The following is a 27,379-nucleotide window of genomic DNA, read 5'->3' on the forward strand; positions in this document are numbered from 1 at the left end:
CCACAGACGTCTCATTCTCGTGTACGGAGAATGCCGTTAGACTTTTCATTTTTTCCACCTCTCAAAATACCGAAAACCATCTTAAAAAAAAGACTCTTTGTCTTATTCAATCAAATAGACTTAAATTAGAATTCACAAACAAAAACTAAAAATGAGAGTCCGTGAACAAAAAGCGGTGCCGATTGCCCTTCCTCATCGCCTCCATGAGCGGCTCTCGTATTCATCATCATCTTCATCATCTTCTTCCTCTTCCTCTGGAAGCAGAAAAGGGCTGACTGGATCCTAGAAGTGTCAGCAAAGATTATTTTAAATATTTAACATTAAAACATCAACAAAAAACATATGGAAAAACAGTCATAACATAAAAAAAAAACCTGGCATAAAGTAAAAAGTAGTAACATTTTACTTACACCTTGAATACATGCCCATCCATGTTTGATTTGGCAAACACTGCTAATTATACATTTAGAAATATTATATCATGATGTGTAATCTGGCTGTGTAATTACCGTCATTACATGAATTCCTGTGTCGTTGACCTCTTCCTTTGACTCGTCCTCTTCTGGTTCAGTGAACATGGATGGAGTTTTAGGTTTGTACCATGAGATCTGTAGAATTCGACCTTTGAACTTCGCCCCTTGGTTTGCAGCCTGAAAAAAATTATGATTTAGTGGTGATAAATGTAACTAAAACAATAAATTTAACATTTAATTCAAAATGAAAAAAAGCCACAGTACATTTTCCGCTTCACTACGGCTTTTGAAGGTCATCACAACACTGGTAGCATCATGGTCACGAAGCTCCTCGATCTCCCCAAATTTCTATTGAAGTTGTATGGGTTGATCATAAATTTGGTGATATATAAATATATACAAATATATACAAATGAAGTATATACTGTGTGTGTGTGTCTGTTTGTGCATATATATATATATACATACACATACACACACACACACAGTCAAAAGCCCGCACTTTTTAAACTCAAGTCTTACCACAAAATGAGGCACGAGTTCTTCCTTCTCTTCCTGTGTGACGCCAATAATAGTGAGGGCTCGAGGCCGGTGGTCTACTACCATGTGATTACCTCCTCCACGCCCTCTTAGGCTCCGCCCTCGGCCCCTCCCTCTGCCTCGACTTTGTGCTGCTGGTGGTTTGCCCCGCCCAGTCGGGATCAGTCCCAGCAGTGTTGCCTACGTGATTTTAATACAGAGACAGGTGGATATTTTAAACTACAAATATAATAAATAATGGTAATAAAATTAAATTAATTAAAATAAAATATAAAAACGGTAAAATATAACTATATATATGTATAGATCTATCAGAGTTTCAACAGGTTTTATGAAGGTAAATGTAAGACTTTTTAAACATCTTTTTAAACCAAGAAAAAAAAGTAACATTTACTGTTTCTTCTAATCACACTTGTAAAGAAAAATCATGTTCTTCAGTAGTTTTGTCTTGTTTTCCAGTGCAAATTTCAATATGCATGTAAATTGATTAAAATTACATAAATTGCTTTATGAGAAATTTATCACATTGGAGCAAGTTTATGATAACAACTAGCACAGATATTTGCCAATTGACTCAATTCACAGAAAAAAATAAGTTTTCGTACCACATTGATAGATTTGTTCTTGTTTTGTTCAGTTTCTCAGAAAACAAGACTTTATTTCCTAATTTTTCATCTAAGGATGCTCATATATTTGTATTGAAAAACAAATATTTTTTGCAGTGAATGAAACATTTTGTGCCTTGCTTTTATGAATTTAACTCTTTTTGCTTTGACTTTTAACTTTTTATGCCTTCATTTGTGGAAGTGCGAATTTAAACTTTTTCCCACAGGAACCCTTATAACCCATATTTCTATTTATTTTTTTATATAATACCAGTCAAGAAGTTTATACACACCTACTAATTTATTTTATTACTATTGTTTCACGTTTTAAAAGAACAAGAAAGCCATCAAAACTATATGAACAATGAAAAACAATGAAAGTATGGGGATGGTGTAGTGAGAGCTTCTAAACTTTCAAAAAGTACTAGACTTTGAAACTTGCCTAACCTTCACCCTGACTGCAAATAAAAAAATGATAAGCCACAGAGTGACAAAAGCCACACCAAATGCTGGTCATTTTTCTTTCATGGCCTGACTGAACAGACTTTCTAACAGACTAGTGGAGTTTCTTCTGTTCCCTCTCTTCCATTAATTGTCTTCCCTCGATCTTTCTCTCATTTCTTACACGGGAGGCAATCAAACTTTAATGGAATGAGAAGCATCAGCGTGTGGAGAGGGATGTGTGTTGTTTAGGGACGGTCCTTGGGGTTTGGGAAGTGCTCAGAGTTAAATGTGCAGGAGATGAAGTGTAATGACATGCATATTTCACACCAGCTAATTTAAGCCCAGAGTCAGTTCTGTTGTCACTCTTGTTTTAGGAGTGAGACTGTGTTTGGGTGTAATGGATTATGCTGGTTGTGGGTGTGTACAAGTGTCTTTTGTTTAGGGGGGAAAAGAAAAAACAAACAACAGTATGACATCTTAGCAACTACAGCACTCCAGACTAATATTTGAGAGCCAGGCTCCTCTGACGGTTGCACCAGAAACTGATTTGGGAGCAGCAAAATAATGAATAATTATTAATAATAGTTAGTTTTAATATTAAATGTTTTGTCTCTTGGAATGGCACATTTGAAAGAGGCTTGAGTTGACAGTAGCAGCAGCTTGAGCAGGGATATTGTAGCAAATGTAAATATAAATAAGATGTAAATAAGAGTTAGGACTCTTATTAAAATGAACCACTGCTCCTCTATAGTATCATACATTTGTAGATCACGACAGCCACAGGTAAAACCATGCATGGTACATCACTACCAAGGTAAAAAAAAATATAAATATGGTTTCTATTGTTCAATAAATTAAATGCACAAAACCTACTATAGATCAATAACAAAAAAAAGTCTAAACAATAAATTCTGTAACTCCTTTTAATTTAATAATAAATTATATGAATATTATAATTCAAATTTGATATGAAATACCCTGTATTTCTGTTACAATACCAGCCTTATGTTAACTGGATTGCTGTTAGGGCTGCACAATAAATCGCATGCAATATTTAATTTGTCAGTAAAGCCGGTTCTGTAAATCTCCATCACCTGCGTGCTTTCACATGGATCAGCATTTACTACACAGAGTTGTTTTTTTAAACTAAATTTCAATATTGTACGTATACCGTGATAAGAGCATTAGCAGTTAATTGCAACATGAAAATTTGATTCCGGGCATATCCCTAGACTGAGGATTTGCGACAATAAATGAGAGATTGTATTTATAGGGCCTTTCGCACTGCTTTAGTTCCAAAACTAATTGTACAGTACTAAAGTACTGGGACGATTTTCCCAGTACCATTTAAAGGGCTGCATTCGCACCGACATTGTGTACTAGGAAGTGACATAAGCAGGTTGACAGCGATGTCATATGTGCGCCGCATTCAACAATGTTAACAAAGAACAACAACGTTAACAACAAGAGGATGGAGGACGCTGTGATCGGAGCTGTGTTTTTGTTATGTATCACAGGTTTCACAATAATGGACATGGAATGAAGTCGTAACCGTAAAGCGACTGAAAGAATGGAAAGACTAAGGCCCAATCCCAATTCTATTTTATACCCCTTCCCCTTCCCCTACCCCTTGTCCCTTGAAACAGGGGAATATTTTCTTCCCTACCCCTTTACACTCTAAGGATTGGGACACCACTACCATGATGTCACACGCCATCATTCGTCATCTAGCTCTTACAATACACACATATACTGGTGTGCTGGTGTGCATTAGAGCCTTTAATTATCGTTCTGTATTAATGTGCTGCTTACTGACACACATATCGGAAATCGCGCAGCTCACACATCCAGAAGAAAATAAACTTGTCAACGCTGCCCCACGACTTTTATTAAATACAGTATAAATACTGAATCGCTACATTATATTTTCCAGCGACGAGAGGATACAATCGCTGTTTTTAAGTAAACTCACTCTAAAAAGATAAACGCACAGTTACAATTGAATGTAACAAAACAAATGATTACTTTTTGTTAAAATCTTTATGCCAAAAAAGCTTACATTTAGGTATCTTTTTGTTTGCTGTAGCAGCCATGTTGCCAAAATAATTAATACCCCTTCGTTTGAAGTGTGGTCCCGAAAAATCTTCATTTGAAGGGCTATCTGGCCCTTCCCCTTACCCCTTCCCCTCCAACCAAAAGAGAATCGAGACACCCCTCGGGGAAAGGGGGAAGGGCTAAGGGGTAGAATTGGGATTGGGCCTAAGAATCTCCAACGACAACTGGCAGTGCTACATTGCTACAATGCCTGCACTTCAGCGATCGTACATTTATCGCCGTTCATCATACTCGCGAAAAAAGTTGACAATGTTTACAGTATGTTTACACAGCGTTTTAAATCATGGCTGGTGAGGGCGTTTGGACATTCAATGTCTACTTACATCACAGTTAGTACCAGTTGTGCTGGTTAGACCCTGCTCCAGAGTAGGAGCTAATTTGGTTCTCGAAAAAAGGCAGCCATGTACTAAATTGTCCAAAAGTGGGTAGTTCAGTACTTGGTTCTGGTACTATGAAAAGGTTCCGGCAGTGCGAAAGGATCTACTGGCTTTAATAAAATTTATAGGCTCATGCACATTCACTCTCTCATTCAGCATGAATCCAAATGTTCCCATGGTCATGATGTAACATTTGCCCATTAACCAATTATTTATTTTGCAAAAAAAGCTTGGTGCTGCACTCGTATCCTAATATTCACTCAAACAAAAATTGATATGCGTAATGTGTTTTGCTGTACCAATGGTGGAGGTTAGTCTTGCTGACCGGCACAACATTTATGTTAAGGATCATTTTACTTGGTGATAGTTAATTGCAAACGAGCACCAGCACCATTATATATATATATATATATATATATATATATATATATATTATATATTATATATTATATATATATATATATATATATATATATATATATATACACACACACACACACACACACACACACACAAAGTATTACAAAAACAGTATTAAACAATATACAGTATCAGGGCTCTTTTTGGTTACACTTCTTAGGTGCACCAGCACAAAAGTTAGTAGCACCCAAATTTTCGACCACATTGCATTTAACACCGCTGGTTTACAAGTTTTTTGCTGTGTTTTTTTTTTTTTTTTTTAAATCGCTGTCCATATAGGCAATATTGACTTGTAGCCTAAATAATTAACTAACAATCTGGTCAACATAAAGTTCTTTATTTGAAGCACAATTCTACAAGAAAGGTAACTTACTGAAAAAGTATTGGTGCTTAAAGTGCTTCACTGAGCTTAATTTTAAATTTAAAACATTGAGATAAATTAAATAAAAATAAAATCTAAATTAAGTGTTTTAAGGGCTTCAAACTGAACATCTCATGGCTTAATGTCTTATGGACTATCCTCCATTGCAGTCACATGCCCCTCGGATGGCCAACTCCTGTAGTTTGGCCTTCTTGATCTTTGGCCTTGGCTAAACCAGCTCCCAACCAGCTAAAATCTTCCAGACTTGGCCCCTCTACATTTATTCTTATCAGATCTTCCGCTGTGTCTGAATGAAGGGATGCTCTAGTGTCTGATTTGAACAGCTAAACATTCCCTAAACAGCTTATACTACTGTTTCAGCTATTAAAATAGTTCAGTTTTGTATGTATAGCAAAGGGATTATATTTCGTTTCATTTTTTTATCAAGTTAATTTAGAAAAACATTTTGAGCATTTTTTTTGTTTGTTAAATACAAGTTTTATTTTTATTTATTTTTTTATAAAGTAACGACCAAGATGCCAGCGGCAGACAGTGAGCCAATGTTTGATCAATTTAGCCTTCTCAAATCATCACGACTTGCCTAAAATAAAATCTATAGCTTTAAAAGAGTTCAAGCATATAACAATGTTTAAACGTTAGACTCGATAAATGTGCGCTATATCCAATAGTTTGTGCAGAGGCGCTTCAGGACATGGAGGCACCAGCGTGATCACTTGTATTTTTTTCAGTGGATACGCCGTCAAATAAAAGGGTCTACTTTTATTTGTGTGCACTCACAATATCAACAAAACGTTGTGCTTCTATAAAATAACAAACATGATGTGCTTTCTGCCGTGTCGTCTTTAACAGGAGTACAAAAATGAACCGAAACTCAGTGATGCCTTACAGACATGATAAATATATCTATAGAAAGCTTTAAATGACTACTTAACGAAATAAAACAAATCGAAAACAAAAACTTTTTAATTATAATCATAATTCGTAAATATGCACTTCTCTCTAAAGGCACGTCTAATGAGGAGATGGCGAGTCAGGATCGGCAACTTCATCCTTGTGACAGAGACTCAGAAAACCCTAGTTTATTAGTAAATAATTCAAATATCTCTTTACTATTTCCCCGTCACATTTATGGTAATTACTTTTGCCGGTGCTTTGCGGCAAGTTTAAACCTATTGCATGTATTTGAACACAGAACTTTTCGGGGGTTGCGTTTCCCATACAACTACGTAACTCGCTGATTACCCACCATAGTACGATGCACTGTTGATGAAATGAATTGGCTAGTTACGACTGTTTCCCAAACACGGTCGCATCTCCGTCGTTTGAACCATATTAGTTCAACAACATAGGGTCATTGTGCATGACGTCACATGCATGTGGTGGAGGAATAACTTCTGCTATTTAACCGATCTCTAAAATGCTGCTGTATTGAACATGGCACCTGATTACTGTCATTTTGCTTTATTTGATGTTTGATTCATTGCCAGTTACCTCTTATGTCATACTCCGGATTTCCCTTAGGTATTTATGCACATGCACACTCTTCAAAAACAGCGCTTTTAGAGGACGCGCAAACATAGACAGATTTAAATGTATTAATATTTAGATAGAATGTAATATATAGATTGCACTACATGTTAACTTGCTTACTGTGCCCAAGCCATATTTATTAAGGCCCATATCCCTTGCTAAAAAGAAACTATGGTTCTAACCACAGGATGAGAGCTGTAGTTCCTACCATGTAAGTTTGCGACGCTGTTTGCGAATGTTCATTTGAACTATGGTTTCGGGAAACACAGAATCGTTGAACTATGTGGGTAATGACGGAACTTGCGACCATAGTTGGCTAATGATGCTTTTGGGAAATGCGCCGATGGCATGCACCTTACTGCTGCTAGTGGGACAATAAACACTGTCGAGTCGCTTGACAGTCGCGGTAACATGGTCTGGTGTTGTTTCCACCAGCGCGGCAATTTTTTTCCTCCGATTTTTTTTAGTCGCACCATTGAGAAATTAGGTTGCACTCTAGAGCCCTGAGTATTTTGTAAGAAGAAAAAAAAGGAGTGCTTATGGAAACTATGACAGGCTTAATTTTCTACATGCAAAATATAATTTATTTATTTGAATTCAAAAACTTTCTTTTAATAAACCCACTCACTAGAAATCAGCATCAGCCACTGCAAAACCCATATCAGATGTCACAGGGACAGAACATGGCCACTTACCTCCACCTGCAACTGACCCAACCTCCTCTTCAGGTCTGTGGTGTCTTCTCCTGACGTCAGTTTCTTATGGAAGTCCAACTCCGCATCAAGCAACTCTTTCCGTGCCTACAGATGAAATAATAGTTATACTTAAATGCAGAAGGATCTTCTAAAACATAATTGACAATCTATTTAACTGACTCCTTTCAGCAGTAACACCTGGTATATAAGAATTGTCTTACATCTGTTTTTGACTTTGTTTGAGTCGTGTTGGCAGCAGCTTGTGAGCTGGGGCTGATCTCATTCTTCAGCTGAGAGATCTTTTCTGTCAGTTCTTTGAGAGTCTTCATGATGTTGGCTCTCTCCTCTGGCTTCATCCCTCTGTTCTTTTCCAGGCGGTTTATCAGCACCTGCAGAACACATTTCAGGTTTAATGTTAAATTAAACTGCATGTGATGTACGAAACCTCTAGACAAGTTCTGTTATACACTTCTTGTACATTACATTCATTCAACTAAAACTGAATCAGGACAAGTACAATTGAACATTGCTTTTCATTGTTGTCTCTCCAGTGTTCGATTCACCCGTTAAACCAATCATCTCAAAGAGCTGGGTGTCCAACACCTGGTATAAAACCAATATCACACTAATTCAATTAATGATATTAAATAACAAATGCATAACAACTGCAGCAATAAAAATAATATCTATTTCATATCATATTTACTACATTTATTACAAATAAATCTGTAAAAATAAAGAGATTTGGTTACACTTTATTTTAGGTGTCCTTGTTACACGTTAGATGTACTTACTATTATAATAACAGTTAATTATGCATAATTGCATGCATGTAATTCTAAGACAAACCCTAACTATAAAGTACATGTAGTTAATTAACATTACTCAGTATACAGTTACACTGCAACAAGGACACCTTAAAATAAATTGTAACCAGAGAGTTATACTTTACAGATACATTTCTTTATTCAATCTTATAATTTTTTTAGTTTTTTTAAATAAAAAAAAAAATAAAAAAAGGAAGTATCAGTAAAAAGGAAGTTAAAATTGTAACCAACAGTGCACACTGGAAAACACACACACACACATATATATATATACATATATATATATATATATATATATATATATATATATATATATATATATATATATATATATATATATATATATATATATATATATATATATATAGTTTTAGTTATTCTTCATACCTTCTGACATTCAATCTGTTTTTCAAGCATTTCTTGTTTCTTCTTCCTCATGTCTTGCTGCAGTTTCAATGCCTCCTAAAGGCCAGAGGTCAGAGGTCACATTAGCTCACTCATAAGCACATTCCAGACTGTGCAATACAAGCAGGTAGAAGTGCTGCTATCGGCTTACCGAGGTGAGAAGGAGAAAGGAAATACTCACCTGCTTCTTTTTCAAAACCTCCTGTGCTTCCAGTGCTTTGCCCGTTTTTCCCAATGATTTGGATGCGGTTTTCAACATTGTGCGCAAGAACGGACCATTCTGTAAACTTGAAGGTGGAGTCAAACCCTTATTTAACAGAGAATTTAAAGCAAGTGTTGATTAATAACATACATTACACATATATAAAAACACATAAATACACACACACACAAACACACACACATATAAATACACACACAAACACATGCTTTACTGCTCTTATGCTAAGAATTTTATTACAATTTAAAAATGTAATTTATTCCTCTGATCAAAGTTGAATTTTCATAATCTTTACTAGTCTTCAGTGTCACATGATCCTTCAGAAATCATTCTAATATGCAGATTTGCTGATCAAAAAAACATTTCTTCTTATGTTGACAAATGGTTTTGCTGCTTAATATTTTTGTGATTATGATACATTGATCCAACATTTTTGATAATGCAAAAGATTTCTATTTCATGTAAGATTTTGATTTCATATGTGGTTCTTTTGAACTCTTTTTGAACATCAAATAATCCGGAAAAAAAAAAACATGCATCCACAAAAATATTAAACCGCAAACCCTCTTTAACATTGATAAGAATAGTTCCTCTGTAATAACTGAGCACCATTAATAACTGATAATACTTGAGCAGCAAATCAGCATATTAAGATGATTTCTAAATGATCATGTGACATCTGTGGTAAGGTCTGATTAAAACATTTTAAAACATTCAAATAGAAAAAAAAAGTTATTTTAAATTGCAATACAATTTCACAATATTAAGTTTTTTTATTATCAAATAAACATGGCCTTGGCGAATATGAGAGACTAATAATAATTATTTTTCGCCTGGTAGTGTATATACACATAGAACTATAAGTGGACCCTGGGGAAGAAATTAAAATGCGCTTTATGATCAGAACTTTTAAGACTGGATCACTAGAGCCCCTTTCACACTGTGATTCCGGCAAATACACAGGTAATGTGTCCCGGCAATTGTTCCCGGGTCGCTAGATTTTGCACCTTCACACTGCCAGTGATTTCCTGGAATATGTGCGTGCTTTCACACACAACCCGTAAAGGTCCGGTAACGACACGTGACATCAGTGCATGACGCGCAGTGTTGGTCATCTTACTTGAAAAAAGTAATTAGTTACAGTTACAAATTACTTAACTCAGTTACTTTGCTGAGTAACTAATTACTTTTACAATGTGGTAGCTGTGACGTTATTTTTTACGTCCTATAACATCTTTAATATACAAGATGTTTATATTAACTGATTGAAGAATAAAAAAACTAAGTATTTTAGAAAATGTTGTATTTATTTGAACTCAATAAATTGCAGCCTGCCATATGATATGCATCGAAATAAAAACATAAAAAATAAATATTGAAAATAGAATTCAAGTACAAAATTAAGACAAATTTAAACTTGGGTATAAAGAAACAAAGGGAAACCTGGCCATTAGTGTAATTCTCTGTAACTATATATTAGGCCTAAAGTTACTGCACAATAAACAGAACACTATCCAACTCTTATGGTGCGTTCACACCAGACGCAAATAGAGCGTCTGGCGCGAATGATTTCAATGTTAAGTCGATGCAAAGACGCCAATAGACAACCTCTGAAAATCGGCGAAAAACACTTTTTAAATAAACCGCATATTTGAGTTTAACCTCTTAGCCAGCACTAGTGTTGTCACGGTACCAAAATTTCAGTATTCGGTACCGATACCAGTGAAAATCCACGGTTCTCTGTACCAATTTCGGTACCAAAGCAAAACACAATATGCTAATAAAAACAAAAAAAAAACACACTTTTTATCAATAAAAAAAAACACTTTTTTATCAATAAAAATAAAACCAATGCCATTCTTTATACTTATTTAAAATTGTGATTAAAGTTTTTTTTTACAAGTAATACAATTATACAAAAAACAGTAAAAAAAGTTTCACCCAAATTTTATTTGTCTTTTAATTAATGAAATTTGAACACATTCTATTTTTTGGTAAATAAAGGATTTGCTATTAAAATTAAAACATGGAAGAAATATTGTGCGATTTATTTCTTTAAAAAGTTTTATTAATTTTCTCAACAGTAGTAGCAGTAAAATGCTTGTGAAGTGACTCAGAACAGTTCTGGTGATGTTGTTTATGTATTTATGTCCACATTGAGATGGCAGATGCTGAGATTACTGCAAATGTCACACGCTTCAGTCTATGCAACCCTCTACGGACACCTCTGCAATTGAATCGCCATTGGCCATTAAATATTTTAGTTTACTCGCCAGACTGATATATAATTAGAACTTTAGTAATTAGAAGTAAACTTGATAACCATGTTTAAATGCATATTAGTCAATTTAACTGAACATTTTAACTGGAATGGTGGTGGTGGTGCTTTTTTTTTTGTCATTCAGTGATTCTGTAAAAAAAAAAGGAGGTGAGAAAAGCTAACAAGAATTCTGATTAGATAATATTGATACGAATTCTAATAAGAAGAACTATAAAAACACACTAAAGATTACTAAGGATTAATTAGCTGCTGGATTCATGAATATTAATCGGGTTTTGTGCATTCGCTCGAACTGATTTGCTGAAATCAAAACGAACGATAATAGGTGAGCGCCAGCCAATGAGATTGCCATTTGCGCATTAACTCCACACACTAACGTTACTGGAAAACCCAGCTAAAAGCTGAAGATTTCCATAGATATGCTACTATTTTGACAGGAAAAAATACAACCAAGAATAGTTTAAACGTAGTGCGTCAATTCTCTCTCTCGGTCTCTGCGTGTGTGAGAGAGAAAGCGATAGCGATCTGTGCGCCTTCACACTTGAGGTACACTAAACACAAGTGCGCTGTGCATCCATTGAGATGAACTGAATCACACAGAACGCCTGACTGAGAGTGAAACTTTAAAGCGCTCAGTCAGAGAGTGTTCGGCGAGTGAACATATATCTGAGCTAAACTTATACTTAGCCTCTAACTCACACAATGGCAAATAAAATCTTAGAATTTATTAGCCATTGGCTAATATTAGAAATCATTTAGTCGCCAGAAGGAAGATTTAGTAGCATATGCGAGTGGTGTACTTGCAATGTAGAGAGTCGCTATGTAGTAAACAATACCCGCACGTCTCTGCCATTCATTCATTCATTCACACAGACACGCAGAACATGCAGGATTCAGATTTCAACCAACTTTTGCGGCTTAACATTTAAATACTGGTCCATATGGAGATTTGATTAATTTATGCTAACTTTGACAAATTCTTTGACTGTCCATATTTAAGTTTCATTTTCATGACTGGATTTTGAGATTCCGTCCGCGTTTTCTGCTTCACGGAAATCATAGCGCTGTATGCGTCAAGAACCGGGTTTGAACGGGACCTCGGTACTACCGGTACTTAAAGAAACCTGGTACCGTCACATTTTCATTTTTTTTAGTACCGACTTGGTACCAAAGTACCGGGTCTTTTGACAACACTAGCCAGCACCCTGACGCCCTCGTCTTGAAAACCCCTAAACTCGCACGTCTCAGTGTTTATGAATAGATTAAATGAAACGGGACAAATTTAATCTTGACAAACTATGTATCATTATAAAGATCTAAGCCTCAAGCATCGAAGACAGATCGCTGTTTTTCAATGGAAAGCTTATAAAGACTGTAAAAAAGACTGTAAAAATGGTGGTTGAAATGCTGCGTGAACTCAACTGGCAGAAGCCCCCCCCCAATGACTCGAATTCGCATCTGTTGTGAAGTTAATTTCACGCGCGAATGAAGCGTATGAACTCAAAATGTTCAAGCGTCTAACTACGCGCAAATAGCGCGATTAATTCGCGCAAGTTGCGTCTGTTTTGAACACAGCATTAAATATTCAGTACAGTAACATGTTAGCATGTGTTGATGTGAGGTGGTTCATAAGATCAGAGTTGCTTGAGGCAGACGTCGATGAAGTCTTTTTTCCTGGACATAGCGTGCATGTTACTGAAACATTCTCGGCTTTAATTTCCGGTACTTCCAGTTCGAGAACGCCATTATCGCTGACGCCATCTTGTGTTCAGTGGTTGTCAGAGCGTGCAGTGAGACAGCGTGAGCAGGGCACCGCTCACCCAGCCAATCATCATCGGATTTGCAACGGTGTCAGGCAGCTGATGTGTGCCAAAGCTTGACACCTCTCGCTTTATTCAACCAAAGTGTAGTAACGCGACACTTTACATTCTCAGTAAAGATAACGGCATTGCAACGATGGGAAAAGTAATTAATTAGATTACTCCGTTACATAAAATTTAACTCCGTTAGTAACGCCGTTATACTTATACACCATTACTCCCAACACTGGTGACGCGTAATGTACGCGTCGAAAACGCTAGATGCGTTATACTTTCACTGAAGCTAGCGAACGATCTCAGCGTCAGCGCGGAAAGTGAGGAACAAACTGATCTCTGCTTCATTACAGTTTGCATATATTTTTTCGTTGCGAACGTTGATCTTCCTTCAAAACACCTGGTAAAAGAGTCGCATGATAACGTGCGTCATCACTAAGACACGGCATTGGATCTGGCTTTTGTTCACACAGCGCTCGTCCCGGGACTGAACCCAGCAATTTTACTAGGTCCCCGACCCGGGATCAATCCCGGAATCAATCCCGGGACGTGTTTGCTTTCACACAGAAGGCGACCTGTCAATGTTCTGGCAATTTGCCGGGTCCGACGTGCAGTGTGAAAGGGGCTTAGATAGGGTACTTGTTTCATGCAGAAGTTTTCAGTTCAGATGTGTGCAAACATTCATGTGCTGTCTTTACCACTGAAGGCTCCTGGCTTGGGCTGGTAGGTTCAGTGCCGCCCGTGGCGCCCGTTGTGCCTGCCGCTCCTGTGGCAGTCTGCTGTTTAGGGAAGGTTTTATTCAGCACATAAGATCCTGCAGTGTGCTGCTTATTAATGACCTGCAAACAAAACTACATTCAGTCAAACAATGTAGACAAACGGGAAACCAAGTCTCATGCATGGATCAACAGTAACTTTCTGAATATCAATTAATCATGTCTGGGTGAACAATCTCTGAACACTGACACAGCTGTTTCAGTGGGACCTCAAAAATATCAAAAACAGGACTGGCCAGTAGGAGTCTGTTCCCCAAATATTAGAACACCACCACAATGAAATCGCATAGGAATATAACTCCTATTTAACGAAAGACAGTCCATCAGTAGGTTTCAACAGCATCAGACACTTCTGCCAGACCTTGTGTGTTGTGGGATGTTGGTGTCCAGGGTTCGTGCTCTGACTGGGTCCCTGTTCCTGTGTGTTCGATGTGGTCTCTCGGTGCCAGTAGACTCTGATGAAGCGGTTATTAAGAACGGCTTCGGTGCTGGAGATGGCCCTCCGAGCCTCATCATTAGCTGTATACTGGATCAAAGCTGCCTCAGGGTCGCCCCCAAACACCACCTGAGGAAATCACAATACAGGACGCAGTTTAACGATTATGACAACTACATTAAGTGATCTGTGCAACAAAAGTACAACATGACCACAATGTCAAAAACAATCTTGTAAAGTAGGGTTGGGTATACTTTTTAGCCACTGACTGAACTGCCTAGATACCTAAGGGGTTAATCACCTGATATTGCTATTTTATAGCCTTTTATAGCAGGCTAATCGCTACTGCTTAGCATGTCTCATGTAAACACCCTGTATTGTTATGAATATAAGCGGAATCTCATGAAAACACATACAAATCATATAGTGTTGTAATCGTGTTTATTAGCTCCATGTTTTATCTATAGAAATGTTTTTTCTGGGATTCTTACGTACGGAACTGGTCGTGGAAGTGTAACGGATGTTGGTCATCATAGACAGGGCGGGTTATGAACGTGAAATATGATTGACATATGAGCAGCGAATGAGCTTCCTCGAAGTGGAAACGTAACCTAAAAGACTTATTATTTATTGTGTTGGTTACGTATTGTTCCTTTGTGCAGTGGCTCAGGAGCAAGACTGTGGAAATGTCAACAAGCTGAAAAAACAAAACTAAAGTTTTTTTCTTTGAGGTAATGTGTAACGTGATCTTATCGTATGGTATCGGGAAAAGTCTCGTTCAGGAACCGGTATCAAAGTCAAGGTATCTGTATTGAACATTGTTAACGATCCCCAGCCCTATGAGCGCATGTGTTGAGTTGATCATCTAATCCATGTAGGATGTTTACCTGGATGTTGACTACTGTTCCAAACTTGCTGAAGTGCTCATTGAGTTTGGTGATGTTGTTGAGCTCCCGGGGGATTTTGCGCACCTCTAGTTTGGTGTTGACGTAATGGTTCTTTTTCGGGAAGGTGGGTTTATGCTGGTTATTGAAATTTTGCCTGCAAAACAGAAAATACCCCATTACAAAACAAAAACTGGATATCCTCCTCCTGTATCATTATAGTTTCATTATATATTCTATATAAATATGGGACCTGTGCTGGCAAAATGAGTTGGAATGCGCACAAGCTAATTTTGAGATTCCCACAAAAATGAGTTATTATTCCCGATAAAAGAAAGAGGGAACCACTCGCATATTTGAATGAACACACTAAAGGGATTTTTACATTTGATTATTCATTTTCATTACTTGAATGCTTTTGTTTGTATGTAAAATAAAAAAAGGTAATGCATTATTTGTTTGTTTCTCATATATTTGTTCTGTATTGTTTTTGCATCGGTTCTTATTTATAATAAAGCTAAAATAAAAAAATAGCTATATTGTGATAATTAATAAAGAAATTATTATTAAGAAAAGGAGGAGGAAAAGATGCAGCACTGCGCTGTGATTTTGCTTTGGAACCTTCAGAAAACTTTAACTGGATTTTTCTCAAAACGGACTTTGTTGTCTCTATCGACATCAAACTGGTGTCATTTTTCGTCCAATTCCAACAAATCATACATCACTCTTTTAATGGAGAATAGAAATATAAAATTTGCTCATTGTGACTCATTTTGCCAGCACAGGGCACATATACAATACATTTAACACACACTACAGATCAAACGTTTGAAATGATAAAGGATTATTATTATTATTATTTTAATGATTTTAAAAGAAGTCTCATTTGCTCAGCAAGGCTGCATTTATATGATTTAAAAAAGTTAAATTATGGTATTTTTACATTTTAAAGATATGTATATTTTAAACTATTTTAAAATGTAATATATTCCTGTGAAGGCAAAGCTGAATTTTCAGCAGTCATTACTTCAGTCTTCAGTGTAACATGATCCTCCATATATATCATAATATGATTTCAAATAAACGCTGTTCTTTCAAACTCCCTATTCAAAGATTAGATCAAAGTTTTCACAAAAATATCAAATATAAAAATAAATAATCATAAAACAATATTAATGAGAACTTAATACTTGAGCACCAAAAATAATTGGTTATATTAAACAACTGAGCACTAAACCAGTATATTAGAATTATTTCAGAAGGTTCTGGAGACATTAAAGTCTAAAATAAATGTTGCTGAAAATTTTGCTTTGCCATCATATCAAAAATTAAAAACATTTTAAAATACATTAAAACAGAAAATAGTTATTTTAAGGTGTAATAACACAATTAGTCTTTACTGATTATTTAGTCAAATTAATGCAGCCTTGGTGAGTGCAAGAGATTCTTTCAAAAACATTAAAACTGTAATTATTCCAAATTGTTGAGGAATATTAATACTTTATATGATGAAAATTATTATTATTTTTTTACACTACAGTCTGTGTCTGAGGACACTGATCTCGCATCACTCATCACTCACTTGTCCATCCAGGGTTTTTTGGCCTGTGGTCCGTCTGTAGATGGCAAACCTCTCTTCCTGTTCTCCTGCTCAGAGCCGTACCTCATCTCTCCGCTCGACACACTCGTGACGGACGGCTCTGTCTGGATTACTATGTTTGCCGCTAAAAACACAGATAAACCAGAGCTCAGTTACATGCTGCCATTGTGAAAGAGTTTAAAACATGCAATACACAAGCAAGAGAGTCATGTGAGTGGAACTGATTTCTCACATCTGATACCTCGTGAGTTCTGTCCGTCACCAGCAGTGAGGCCGATGAGATTGGGTCTCTGCGTCTGGATGCGAGGAATAAAATGGCGGTACTGAGCTCTGCCCGGCCCGGTCAGTCCTGGAGACTCTGGGTTATAGACATCAGGGTCATAGCTGTCTGTATGAGACACGAGACAGACATCTTCAACCACATGCACTGCATAAAAATGAATGACAATAGACATGGCTACCAAAACATGTAGGTTATTTCCCTTTAGTTAAAAAAAAAAAAAAAAAAGACCAATTCTGAATGCAAGTACCGTCTCAGTTTTCTTTATTATTTTAAATAGTTTTTCAAATAAGCTCAAAAACTGCAGGGAGTAAAATGTAGCAACAGCACATCTACTTGGTCAGAATCTGTAACTGCAGCCTTCAGGAAAAAAATATCCCTGATACAAGTGCATTCAAGTACACACAAGTCCAGAAACGCCACCAACAGAAACAGAAGTGGCTGATTTTTTTTTTTTTTTTTTAAATCAACTTCTTTCTTACTTTCTTCCCTGAAGTCCACTTAAAATGTCAGAGACATTGATAAAGTAAAATGAGAGGGGGAAAAAAAACCTGGAAAAAGGAAAAACTGTAACTAGAGTATTTGTGCAGTGCATCAAAATCAGAAATGAAATGTGTTTTCTTCCAAAAGAGCATGTTTTCCACGACATGACCCCTTTAAAACACCGTAAGCTCAAGAAGCACACTGCTCAAGTGGAGAAGAGAAAAGTGCAGTGGCTTACATTCAGAGAGAGTGTACTGAGGGTGAAGAGAGGCAGAAGAGGAGGATGATGAGGAAGGAGGAGGAGGATGAGGTCCCACTCCAGGCAGGGTCAGAGGGGAAGAGGTGCTGGTTCTGGAGTGGGGTTGAGTGTCTATCCCAGTAGCTGGGATCAGAGGAGGCCCTAAAACAAGACAAGAGCAAACTGAAGCACACTCTCTACAGCAAACTTCAGGGAAATGCTGCTTACATAAAGTCCTCAAGATTTAGCATCCAAGACTATGCTACATTTGAACAAATGGACAAAAGTTACAAATTAGCAAATGCATTTACAGAGTATTCTAGAATATTGTTTTTTTTTTCATTTCATTTTTGCATTTCCCACATGCAGCTTTAAATAAATTTGTTTAGGCTTGACATTTATAATAAATGTTGCTTACAATGAAAGCCATTATAATTTATGTTTATTTAATACTTTATACTTATATTTTTTTCATTTCTGTTTTGTTCTGAATACGGTTAAATTCAAAGAATTTGTTCTGGAGTGAGGAAAACAAAGAAAAGTGTTTATAATGTTTGTTTTTTTTAATGTTTGTCTTTATTAACCATGGTTGTGCATTATTTTGAATGAAACAATAAAATATGACTTACACACAGACATGACTTATCTGTGTGACCTTGTGTAAATTTGTAATACTGTGACGCAGTATTACATGGAAAAAAATTATTAATCGGTATTCAAATTAAAACTGTAAAAAACAAAAAAGATTAAGATTTTTGTTAGTTCATAAACATTAACAAATTAAATAGAAATTATAAATCATTATTGGCTGAAGCGTCATGCAGGTTCTTCCCTTGGGAAAAAAATTAATAAATAAATAATATATTACCAAATGTGTTTGCAAGAACTTTCTCAGAATTTCCTTTATCATTCAAAACTGTTAATCACAAGCGTACAAGTGTAAAATATATCAGAATCTGTGACAAACCAAAATAGATTTAAAGGGTTTTTAATGTTTGTAAATGTTTCATTTTTATTTACTGGTATTTTATATTATTTCTGAATGCAATAATAAAATGTGACTTAACACATCTGTTTCTCACTCTCTCTCAACAATGCAGTTTTGACCTTGTGCGAGTTTTATTTCAGGTCAAATTTATTTTCTGGTAAATTATTTTCTGATACATAATTATATAAGATTTTAATGTCAATTAATAAGCATAAAAAACCTAATCAATACAAAAAAACAAAAAATTAAATGACACTGAAATCATTATATAATTATATATATAAAAAAATTTCTTTAACTTAACTGAGAAAAAGGCTAATGTAGCATGCTGAAATCAGAATGACCCTCACCTGGCATGGGGTAGATGCCCGGAGGCGGAGGCTGTCCGTGGGGAGGGCGCAGCGGCATGGGCAGGCGAGGAGGAGGCTCTGTCATCGGTGGCATGGGCATCCGTGGCAGAGCTGGTGGGGGGGGAAACGGGATCATGGTAGGAAGCGTGACGTCATCCACGATCAGAGGGTCATTACCGTGGTCAAAAGGACAGAGATCGCCTCGTATACAAAACCCTTTCACTGCCAACAAAAAGAAACACTAAACATTAAAATCAACAATATCACAACAGTCTTTCTGGACTGTTTAAAAGCAATGCAAAGATTTGTTTTTCTTCTCCAAAGCACTTTGACATTCGAGCTGCATACAAGTCATCCTTGAGGTGTGTCTACTTGTCAAGGTGGATGAACTTCTGGTCACTGAGGTCGTTCTTCAGTGGACTTTGCTCCATGTAAACAGTGCTGTATGGATCGTCACGTCTCTTTCCCATCAACATGCTGAATCACAGCGTCTTTAATAAGATCAGGGATAATCGAGCTAACATCCATGCTTCAGTAATCCCTGTGGAGATTCTCCTGCTACTCCCAGCAGCAGTGTGAAAAATACCCTCGCTCCAGAAAGACAGGGTAGTAAATATAAACACTGCTGCTTTAACACCACTCCCATAAGGCCATGCTGCGAGTCTGCTACGCCATAGTCATTAGTGATGCTTTAGAAACAGACACCCAAAAGAGTAAAGGGTGTCCTTAGAGGACATCAAGACACATCAGTGTATCTGTTTATACATCACTGGACTTAGATTTTAAAGACATCCAGTGGATGTAAAATGCATTAGGACTTTAAGAACTAAAACAATAAAACATGAAACTAAGCTGCATGCATTTAAGAAAGAACGATAGAATCTATTGTTTTATTTCAAACCAAGCAAACATGTTTTTGTACACTTTCTGGTTGTCACAATGTGATAATTTACAAGTGTCAAGTGTCCAAATGTAACTTTTATTTATTTTTTAATCTGTTAATTTAAACAATATAAAATGCATTACAAACTGTGTATTTTTTTTTAATTCTCATTTCAATAATTTTAGTATTTAAGCTTATTTCAGTTAGTTGCCATGGCACATTTCTAATTTTCATTTTTCAGTTCCTTTTAGCTCAAAATCTATTTAGAAAAGTTTTAGTTAACAATAAGAGCACTGAGTAGAAAAGTGATGCACATGGGTCTTACCGTCGTAGTCTCTGCAGCGATGTTTGAGCGTGCTGCTCTTGTTGAAGCTCTTGCCGTCTGTGTGGTTGGTGAAGTATGTGGACCAGCTCTCTGTAGTGCTGTCGGGCAGGTGAGCCGGTGCTACCACGGTTACAGCGTTGGGGACCACTGGGCTCCCTGAGGAGGGGAACTGGTGCTGAGGAGGGGGCAGAGGGAGCAGGGGGGGCGGATGGGTCTGCTGGTGGTGTGGGTTACCCATGTGGCCAGAGGATGGGTTGTAAGGCTCCGTGTCCTTCCGCTCCTGCTCAAACTTGGTTCTGTGCTCTGCTGAATTAAAGCACATTTAAAATGAAGACACGTCGGTTGAATGCTTGTTTGCAAAGAAAGAAATCTTGACATTGGTTTGAATACATTTCTGCATCAACGTATCGACGCAAGCAGCATATGCTCTTCTGTGTCAGCCGTGACAAATGATATGTTTTCTACGTGTATTTACGCTTTGCTTTGAATGAAAACAGTGCATCCGTGCAGCGCGGTTGACACAGAAGAGTGTACACTGCTTGCATTCAGCAGACGTTTTCCAAATGGCGATATGGTGATGCGTTTTGAAACAAAATTGTTATTTTAGTTTTCTTCACATACAAAAAGTATTCTCATCGCTTTATAACGTTACGGTTGAAACACTGATGGCAGATGGACTTTTTCTGATTAGGTCTTTCATACTTTTCTGGACCGTGACAGTGTTATTTACTTGGCAGTTAATGGGACAGTCACAAGTAGGGATGCACGATAAATATCGGCCGATGTTTAATACACATCTTGTCAGTAAAGCCGGTTCTGTAATCAGCGGTAAATCTCTACATGTGCGAGGGTTTTACTACACAGAGCCGTTGTTCACTGACAAGCTGCGCCAAACCATGATCATATTTTGCACGTTTTGCTCAGCTTGTCTGTGATTACTGACAAGATGCCCATTAAATATTGGGCGATATTTATCATGCATCCCTAGTCACAAGCCTGCTGATTCTCATTCAAAATATCTTAAATTGTGTTCCGAAGCTGAACGAAGCTTTTATGGGTTTGAAAGGACATGATGGTAAGTGATTAAAAGACAAAACTTTAATTTTGGGGTGGAGTATCCCTTTAATACTTTGTATCTATCTCTGTTGTTTAGATTTTTATTTGCTGCTAGAAACGGATGTTTATTTTATTATCTATTTCTATTTTTCTTCTTTTGTTATTGCACTTATTTGTAATTAGAATAACAGCCGTCAGCTAAGAAGCAGCTTTTGATATCTGTATTGCTCCTTCACTGCATTTAAGCGATGATCTGTCCCGCAGTAGTTTCAGTTTGAGCCATCCGCCTGCTATAGACTTTTGGTGTGCTAATTGTGAAGGTGTGCACAGCGACCGTAAGCCTATTTCAACTGCTCGGTCACTCTCCAAATTTAGGAGAAGCCGTTAGTCAGCAGAGAAAGCCAATTCTATTTCCAGTTCCAAGTATTTATGTTGGTTGCACACGGTTTAGAAACACTTTTATACTATTCTGAAGAAAACAAAAGTTTAATAACTCTAAAAATTTAATGTGGCATAACCATCAAATATTTTTAGTTTGCTTACAAGCATTTTCATATTTACCTTGTATTCGTAATAGTCCTATATTAGTTTATATAAGTATATAAATATATATATATAAACTAATATAAGACTATTACGTATGCCTTTTAACCTATACTGTGTATATATATAATTTCCTCAAAAATTCCTCACATTTTCTTCAAATATTAATATCCAGTTTTATTTCCTAATAAATAGTAACAAAAGATTATGCCAAAAAATACTTAATTTCTTTCAAAAAATTGCATTCTTTTCATTATTTATTTACGATAACAGGACAGGTACATCGGCCTGACATTTTTTTATGCCAATTTTAAAAATAAATAAATAAATCGAAATATATGTTCATTAGAGATCTGATGAATCTGATGAGTCTGCTAAATGATTAAATGTGAATGTAGACAAGATGTATATTTAAGTCCTTCCATGTTCAAATTAATTGGATGTATTAAGGAATAAAATAATAGATCTGGTCAAAACAAAAGAGCATCATATTATGGAACGATTAACAATTAAATACATTTCTAGACACTCCTCTGTTGCACACAAATGAACTTAAGTGTATGTAAAAGTGATGTTTTGGGCCGGTGCTCACCTCTCCTCTGATTGTGCTCTCGCTCTCGGCTCTTTCCACGGCTGACACTGCGGCTACGACTCCTGCTTGGACTGTAGCTTCTCCCTCGTGAGCTTCCTCCTCGTCGCTCATGTCGGTCTCGGTACAATTCTCCACTCTTTCCATGATGCTCCGGTTCCCGTCGCTTACGCTCGTCTCTCCTGCGGTCATCTCTAGCCCTGAGTTTAGATTAGTTCAGATACTGTGTGTTACTGATGAGTGAATTTGATATAGATTGGACAGCTCTAACTGCCTTGTGTCTGCTGTGAAGGGTTTTTACACACAATGAAAGTCTCATGGAATAATTTGAGCTACTCAGTAAGATTTCTTTCTCTCAGTAAGAAATGTATACTTTCAAGAATGCATTACAACAGATTAAACTGAAAGGTGACAGTAAAGACTCCTACACTGTTACAAATTATTTAAACTCCCTATCATGGTTTCTAGAACAATATTAAGAAGCACAACGGTTTTCAACACTGATAATAAAAAGAAATGGTGCTTGAGCAGCATATTATACTGATTTCTGAAGGATCATGTGACACTGAAGACTGGAGTAATGATGCTGTAAATTCAGCTGCGCATCACAGGAATAAATAACGATTTTGAAATTGTAAGTTTTATATGAACAAGACAAGATCCAACAAAGACAGCAGGAAGAAAAAAAAACAAAACACTTGCTGAAGACCAACCTTGGTTCGTTAAAGTCTGAGCGATTCCTTAACGGGCTTCTTCTTCTTCTGTTATCCTTATCATCTTCAAAATGACTAGGCTGAAAACACATGTCAGTGTTAATATCAATGCAATTTATTAATTTATCTATGACTACCGGGGAGTACACTGCACCACTACACACGTCAAATCAAGTCAATTTTATTTTTATGTGTTTTTAACAATACACATTGTTTTAAAGCAAATCATGATGATGTTAAAGGTGCTCTAAGTGATGTCACACACTTTTTAGGCCAAAACATTTTTTGTCACATCCAGCAAACATCTCCTCACTATCCACTAGCTGCATGTCCCCTGAACACACTGTAAAAAGACGGGGTCTCTCTAGACACCACAGGCTCCACAAACAACAAGAAAAACAAACTGGGCTCACCCGCACCACAAAACATAAACTGTTCCAGCCAATAACCGACAAGAAAGATTTGGGGGTGGGGTTTGGGGGGTTAGTGCACGGATGAGGAGGAGGGAGGGTCTAGCTAGCCTCCGTTTTGTTTGACAACAATTTGAACGTCAAAGAAGTTACGACTCCCGGCATCGCTTAGAGCACCTTTAATAAAGTCATATCAGCTTCACGCCTTTTAGCTGCATCTAGCAGATTAGAGCGGAGCGATGATACAGTTGACATTTTTCAATGATATAAACAATCAAGCAGTTGATATATAGCTTATATCACTTTTCACGACTATGCTGACTATATTTTGGATACATTTATTACGTATCCAACTTTATATAGAGAGCTGTGTCATTATACAGTTTACATTTTGCAACATTATAAACAATAACAAATATTTTACGCTGTTATTTCATATGGGCGACTATTTACCTCGTCCTTCTCCTCAAGCTTCTGGACTGGGATTTTACTCTCTTCTTTAGCAGCTGGGTTTCCCAAATAATTTTTGGTGGTTAGGCATTCAAAGAGTTTATCGACGAACCCTGTAGTCTCTGTGAAACAGACAGAACAATCAATCAATTCAGTATTAAATCATTCACACTTGACAAAAAGACACTTGAATTCATTAGTAACTGCATACTTATGTGCACAGTATCCACAACACTCTCTAAATTGAGAATAAACAGCTATGGGAGGACTTTTTACCAATACCTTTCTGAAGGAAAACGTCCAGCTGATCCGCACACAACGCTCGGAGTTCTTTCTCTGGTTTGTCCTTCTTTACTAACGCCACGACGTAGTTTGCCAATGCAGACGGGTCAGCATCACATCTGTAAAGGATCTCAGGTTAATTTCAGGTAAATCCACACGCATAAGACAAGAAGTTTCCTATCTAATCCAAAAGTCAAGTGTTTCCATGCAGGTCTTCGAGGACACCAATACACAACATACAGTGGGGCTCAAATGTTTGGGCATCCCTTGCAGAATCTGTGAAAATGTGAATTATTTTAACAAAATAAGAGAGATCATACTAAATGCATGTTATTTTTTTATTTAGTACTGTCCTGAGTAAGATATTGCTCATAAAAGATGTTTATATTTAGTCCACAAGACAAAAAGAATTGCTGATATTATTAAAATAACCCCATTCAAAGCTTTGGGAACCCTTGGTTAATACTGTGTGTGGTTATCTGGATAATCCACGACTGTCTTTCTGTTTTGTGATGGTTGTGCATGAGTCCCTTGTTTGTTCTGAACAGTTAAACTGAGAACTGTTCCTCAGAAAAATCCTTCAGGTCCCGCAGATTCTTCAGTTTCCAGCTTCTTTGCATATTTGAACCCTTTCCAGCAGTGACTGTATGATTTTGAGATATATATTTTCATACTGAGGACAATTGAGGCACTCAAACACAACTATTAAAAAATCTTCAAACAGTGTTTAAGTGCCTCAAATGTCCTCAGTGTGAAAATATGCATCTCAAAATCATAGTCACTGCTGGAAAGGGTTCAAATATGCGAAAGATGCTAACTGAAGAATCTGCAGGACCTTACAGATTCTTTTTTTTGAAGAACAGTTCTCAGTTTAACTGTTCAGAACAAACAAGGAATTCATGAACAACCATCACAAAACAGAAAGACAGTCATGGATCATCCAGGTAACCACACACAGTATTAAGAACCAAGGGTTCCCAAACTTTTGCATGCCACTGTAATTGTTGTTTGCTAGCAGCTTTTCTAAGAGAGCTTTTCTACTACTAGGATGCACTGAAATCAAACACATGACAAGTTGTCAGCTAGAGAAAACACCACCAAACACACTACTGACTTAAAAAATTAACTGTGTCTGCCTGCTGACCACACATCCCAAGGCTTTAAAACTAAAATAACTTGTGCCCTGATCCTGTTTTGGCTGTTTTGATGAGCACCCTACTCTGCCAGCAGACCCCCTTAGCTTAGCTTCCTACTTCACAGCTTCTAAATGGGAGGTGTGTTCGTTTACTGAACAGTATGAGCTTATATATGAATAAAACACAACTGAACTATCATTTAAAAACAATCATAGGAACCGATATCTGTTCGCAGAGCGGTTAAGTGGTTTGAAACCCAGCTAAGCTGTTAGCATGTTAGCTTCACTCTTTCAAATGTCACTGTTCATCACTTACATGGGTTCAAGAAGTTTAGCCAGCCAGGATTTCAGAGCGTCAACATTATCAATAATCATCCTGACGCGCAAGTGATTAATACTGATGAAAGGCTGGGTGTTTATGCGCAACTCCTACTAGCATCGTCTGAAACACACACTGGGCCTTCTGTAGTCACTAGCACGTCTCGAGCTGCTGGAGGTTCTCCGTGACGTCACAACTCAACGAGGGCAGCCAATCACAGAGCTGCTTTAACATGCCATACTGCATACCATAATTACCAGCCCCCCCCCCCCCTCGCTATGGACACCCACATCAGAGATAGACTATTTCATTTTAATTGGTTTATGTCATTCTTTTGAATGTTTGGAATATTTCTGAGAGAGAGAGAGAAAAAAAACAACAACAACAATAATAATAATAATTTGATAAATTATTAAATTATTATTATTTATTATTATTATTATTTGCTTGCAAATATGTGTTTAGAGATGCTATGCATTTCTCAAATCGTGTGGCTTTTTGATGATAGTTGTGCTGTGATTTCTACAAGTGATCAGGGATTCAGTGTCCTTGGGGCCCCAGGCATATGTCCGGTATTGGGAAGGCTACTTTGGAAATGTAATTATATTTATTTATTTATTTTAAAGCACAGCCACCACAAAATCAGACGTTAGCCCCTCTTTTCAATTTGAGATTGTTTTGAGGTTAAATACAGATCTGAAATGATAAATGATAAAAAGTTTAATATACTGTTTCTGAAATAAAATCTTTGCATAGCAAATACGTCAGAAAACACTGGCATAACAAAGCCTTGAAAAAAAAAACTGTTTGAATAAAGTTATTGAATAAACATGTGTCCTATTATGTGTCCTCAAACAATAGTATCTCATATTTTAGTCATGTGGAAAATCATGTGGAAAGAAATAAATTCTCTCTCTCTCTCTCTCTCTCTCTCTCTCTCTCTCTCTCTCTCTCTCGCTCTCTGTGTGTCTGTGTGTGTGTGTGAATGCAAACTATGGTTTAACTATGCTGGTGAGGACCAAATGTCCTTGCTTATATAGTGAAGATCATGACGATACGCTAGTGAGGACATTTCACTGGTCCTTATAAAACAGCCCAAACTTGATTTTATTTAAATCTAGTGTTTTGCCAGGGTTGCCAACTCTCACGCATCTGGCGTGACACTCACGCTTTCAGCATCAATCTCACGCTGAATTCCAAGCGGGAGTGTCACACCAGATGCGTGAGAGTTGGCAACCCTGGTTTTGCACATGTTTCTTGAGGGGTAGATTTTGTGGTAGTGGTTGGGTTAGCTGATAGAAGATTTCATATAAAATCAATGGAAGTCTATGAAATGTCTTCACTAAGACAGCAGAAAAGATGTGTGCATGTGAGACAGTGAGAGAAAGAGAAATATTCAGATGTAACCTCCTTTATAATCGTTAACATTTTCATAGGTAACTGTAATTTAATTAATTACTTTTTTTCAGTAACTGTAACAGATAACGGTTACATTTAACTTGTTACTTCCC

At 36.8% G+C, this 27,379-nt stretch overlaps 1 protein-coding gene across 3 annotated transcripts; it reads right to left on the bottom strand.

Annotated features, from left to right (window-relative positions):
- LOC132130066 (RNA-binding protein 27-like) lies at nucleotides 1-26,089 on the bottom strand. 3 transcript variants are annotated; one of them, XM_059541688.1, is made up of 21 exons: nucleotides 25,866-26,089; nucleotides 24,415-24,533; nucleotides 24,136-24,254; nucleotides 23,273-23,352; nucleotides 22,563-22,759; nucleotides 20,372-20,674; nucleotides 19,164-19,385; nucleotides 17,826-17,987; nucleotides 17,066-17,212; nucleotides 16,807-16,948; nucleotides 15,228-15,381; nucleotides 14,266-14,469; nucleotides 13,827-13,967; nucleotides 8,995-9,120; nucleotides 8,796-8,870; nucleotides 7,803-7,970; nucleotides 7,582-7,686; nucleotides 996-1,193; nucleotides 738-821; nucleotides 510-650; nucleotides 1-282 (listed from the first exon to the last, which is right to left on the bottom strand). In XM_059541688.1, the coding sequence occupies exons 1-21, from the start codon at nucleotides 25,922-25,924 to the stop codon at nucleotides 193-195; spliced, it is 3,036 nt and encodes a 1,011-aa protein (XP_059397671.1). In that variant the 5' UTR covers nucleotides 25,925-26,089; the 3' UTR covers nucleotides 1-192. The 3 variants fall into 3 exon arrangements, with proteins under 3 accessions (XP_059397671.1, XP_059397669.1, XP_059397672.1); XM_059541686.1 differs by having other exon boundaries at nucleotides 20,372-20,677; nucleotides 25,866-26,088; XM_059541689.1 differs by lacking the exon at nucleotides 17,826-17,987 and having other exon boundaries at nucleotides 20,372-20,677; nucleotides 25,866-26,087.
- Nucleotides 26,090-27,379: the final 1,290 nt, after the last annotated feature.

The sequence above is a fragment of the Carassius carassius genome, chromosome 47, assembly GCF_963082965.1.
Source record: "Carassius carassius chromosome 47, fCarCar2.1, whole genome shotgun sequence".
In the NCBI taxonomy this organism is placed as follows: domain Eukaryota; kingdom Metazoa; phylum Chordata; class Actinopteri; order Cypriniformes; family Cyprinidae; genus Carassius; species Carassius carassius.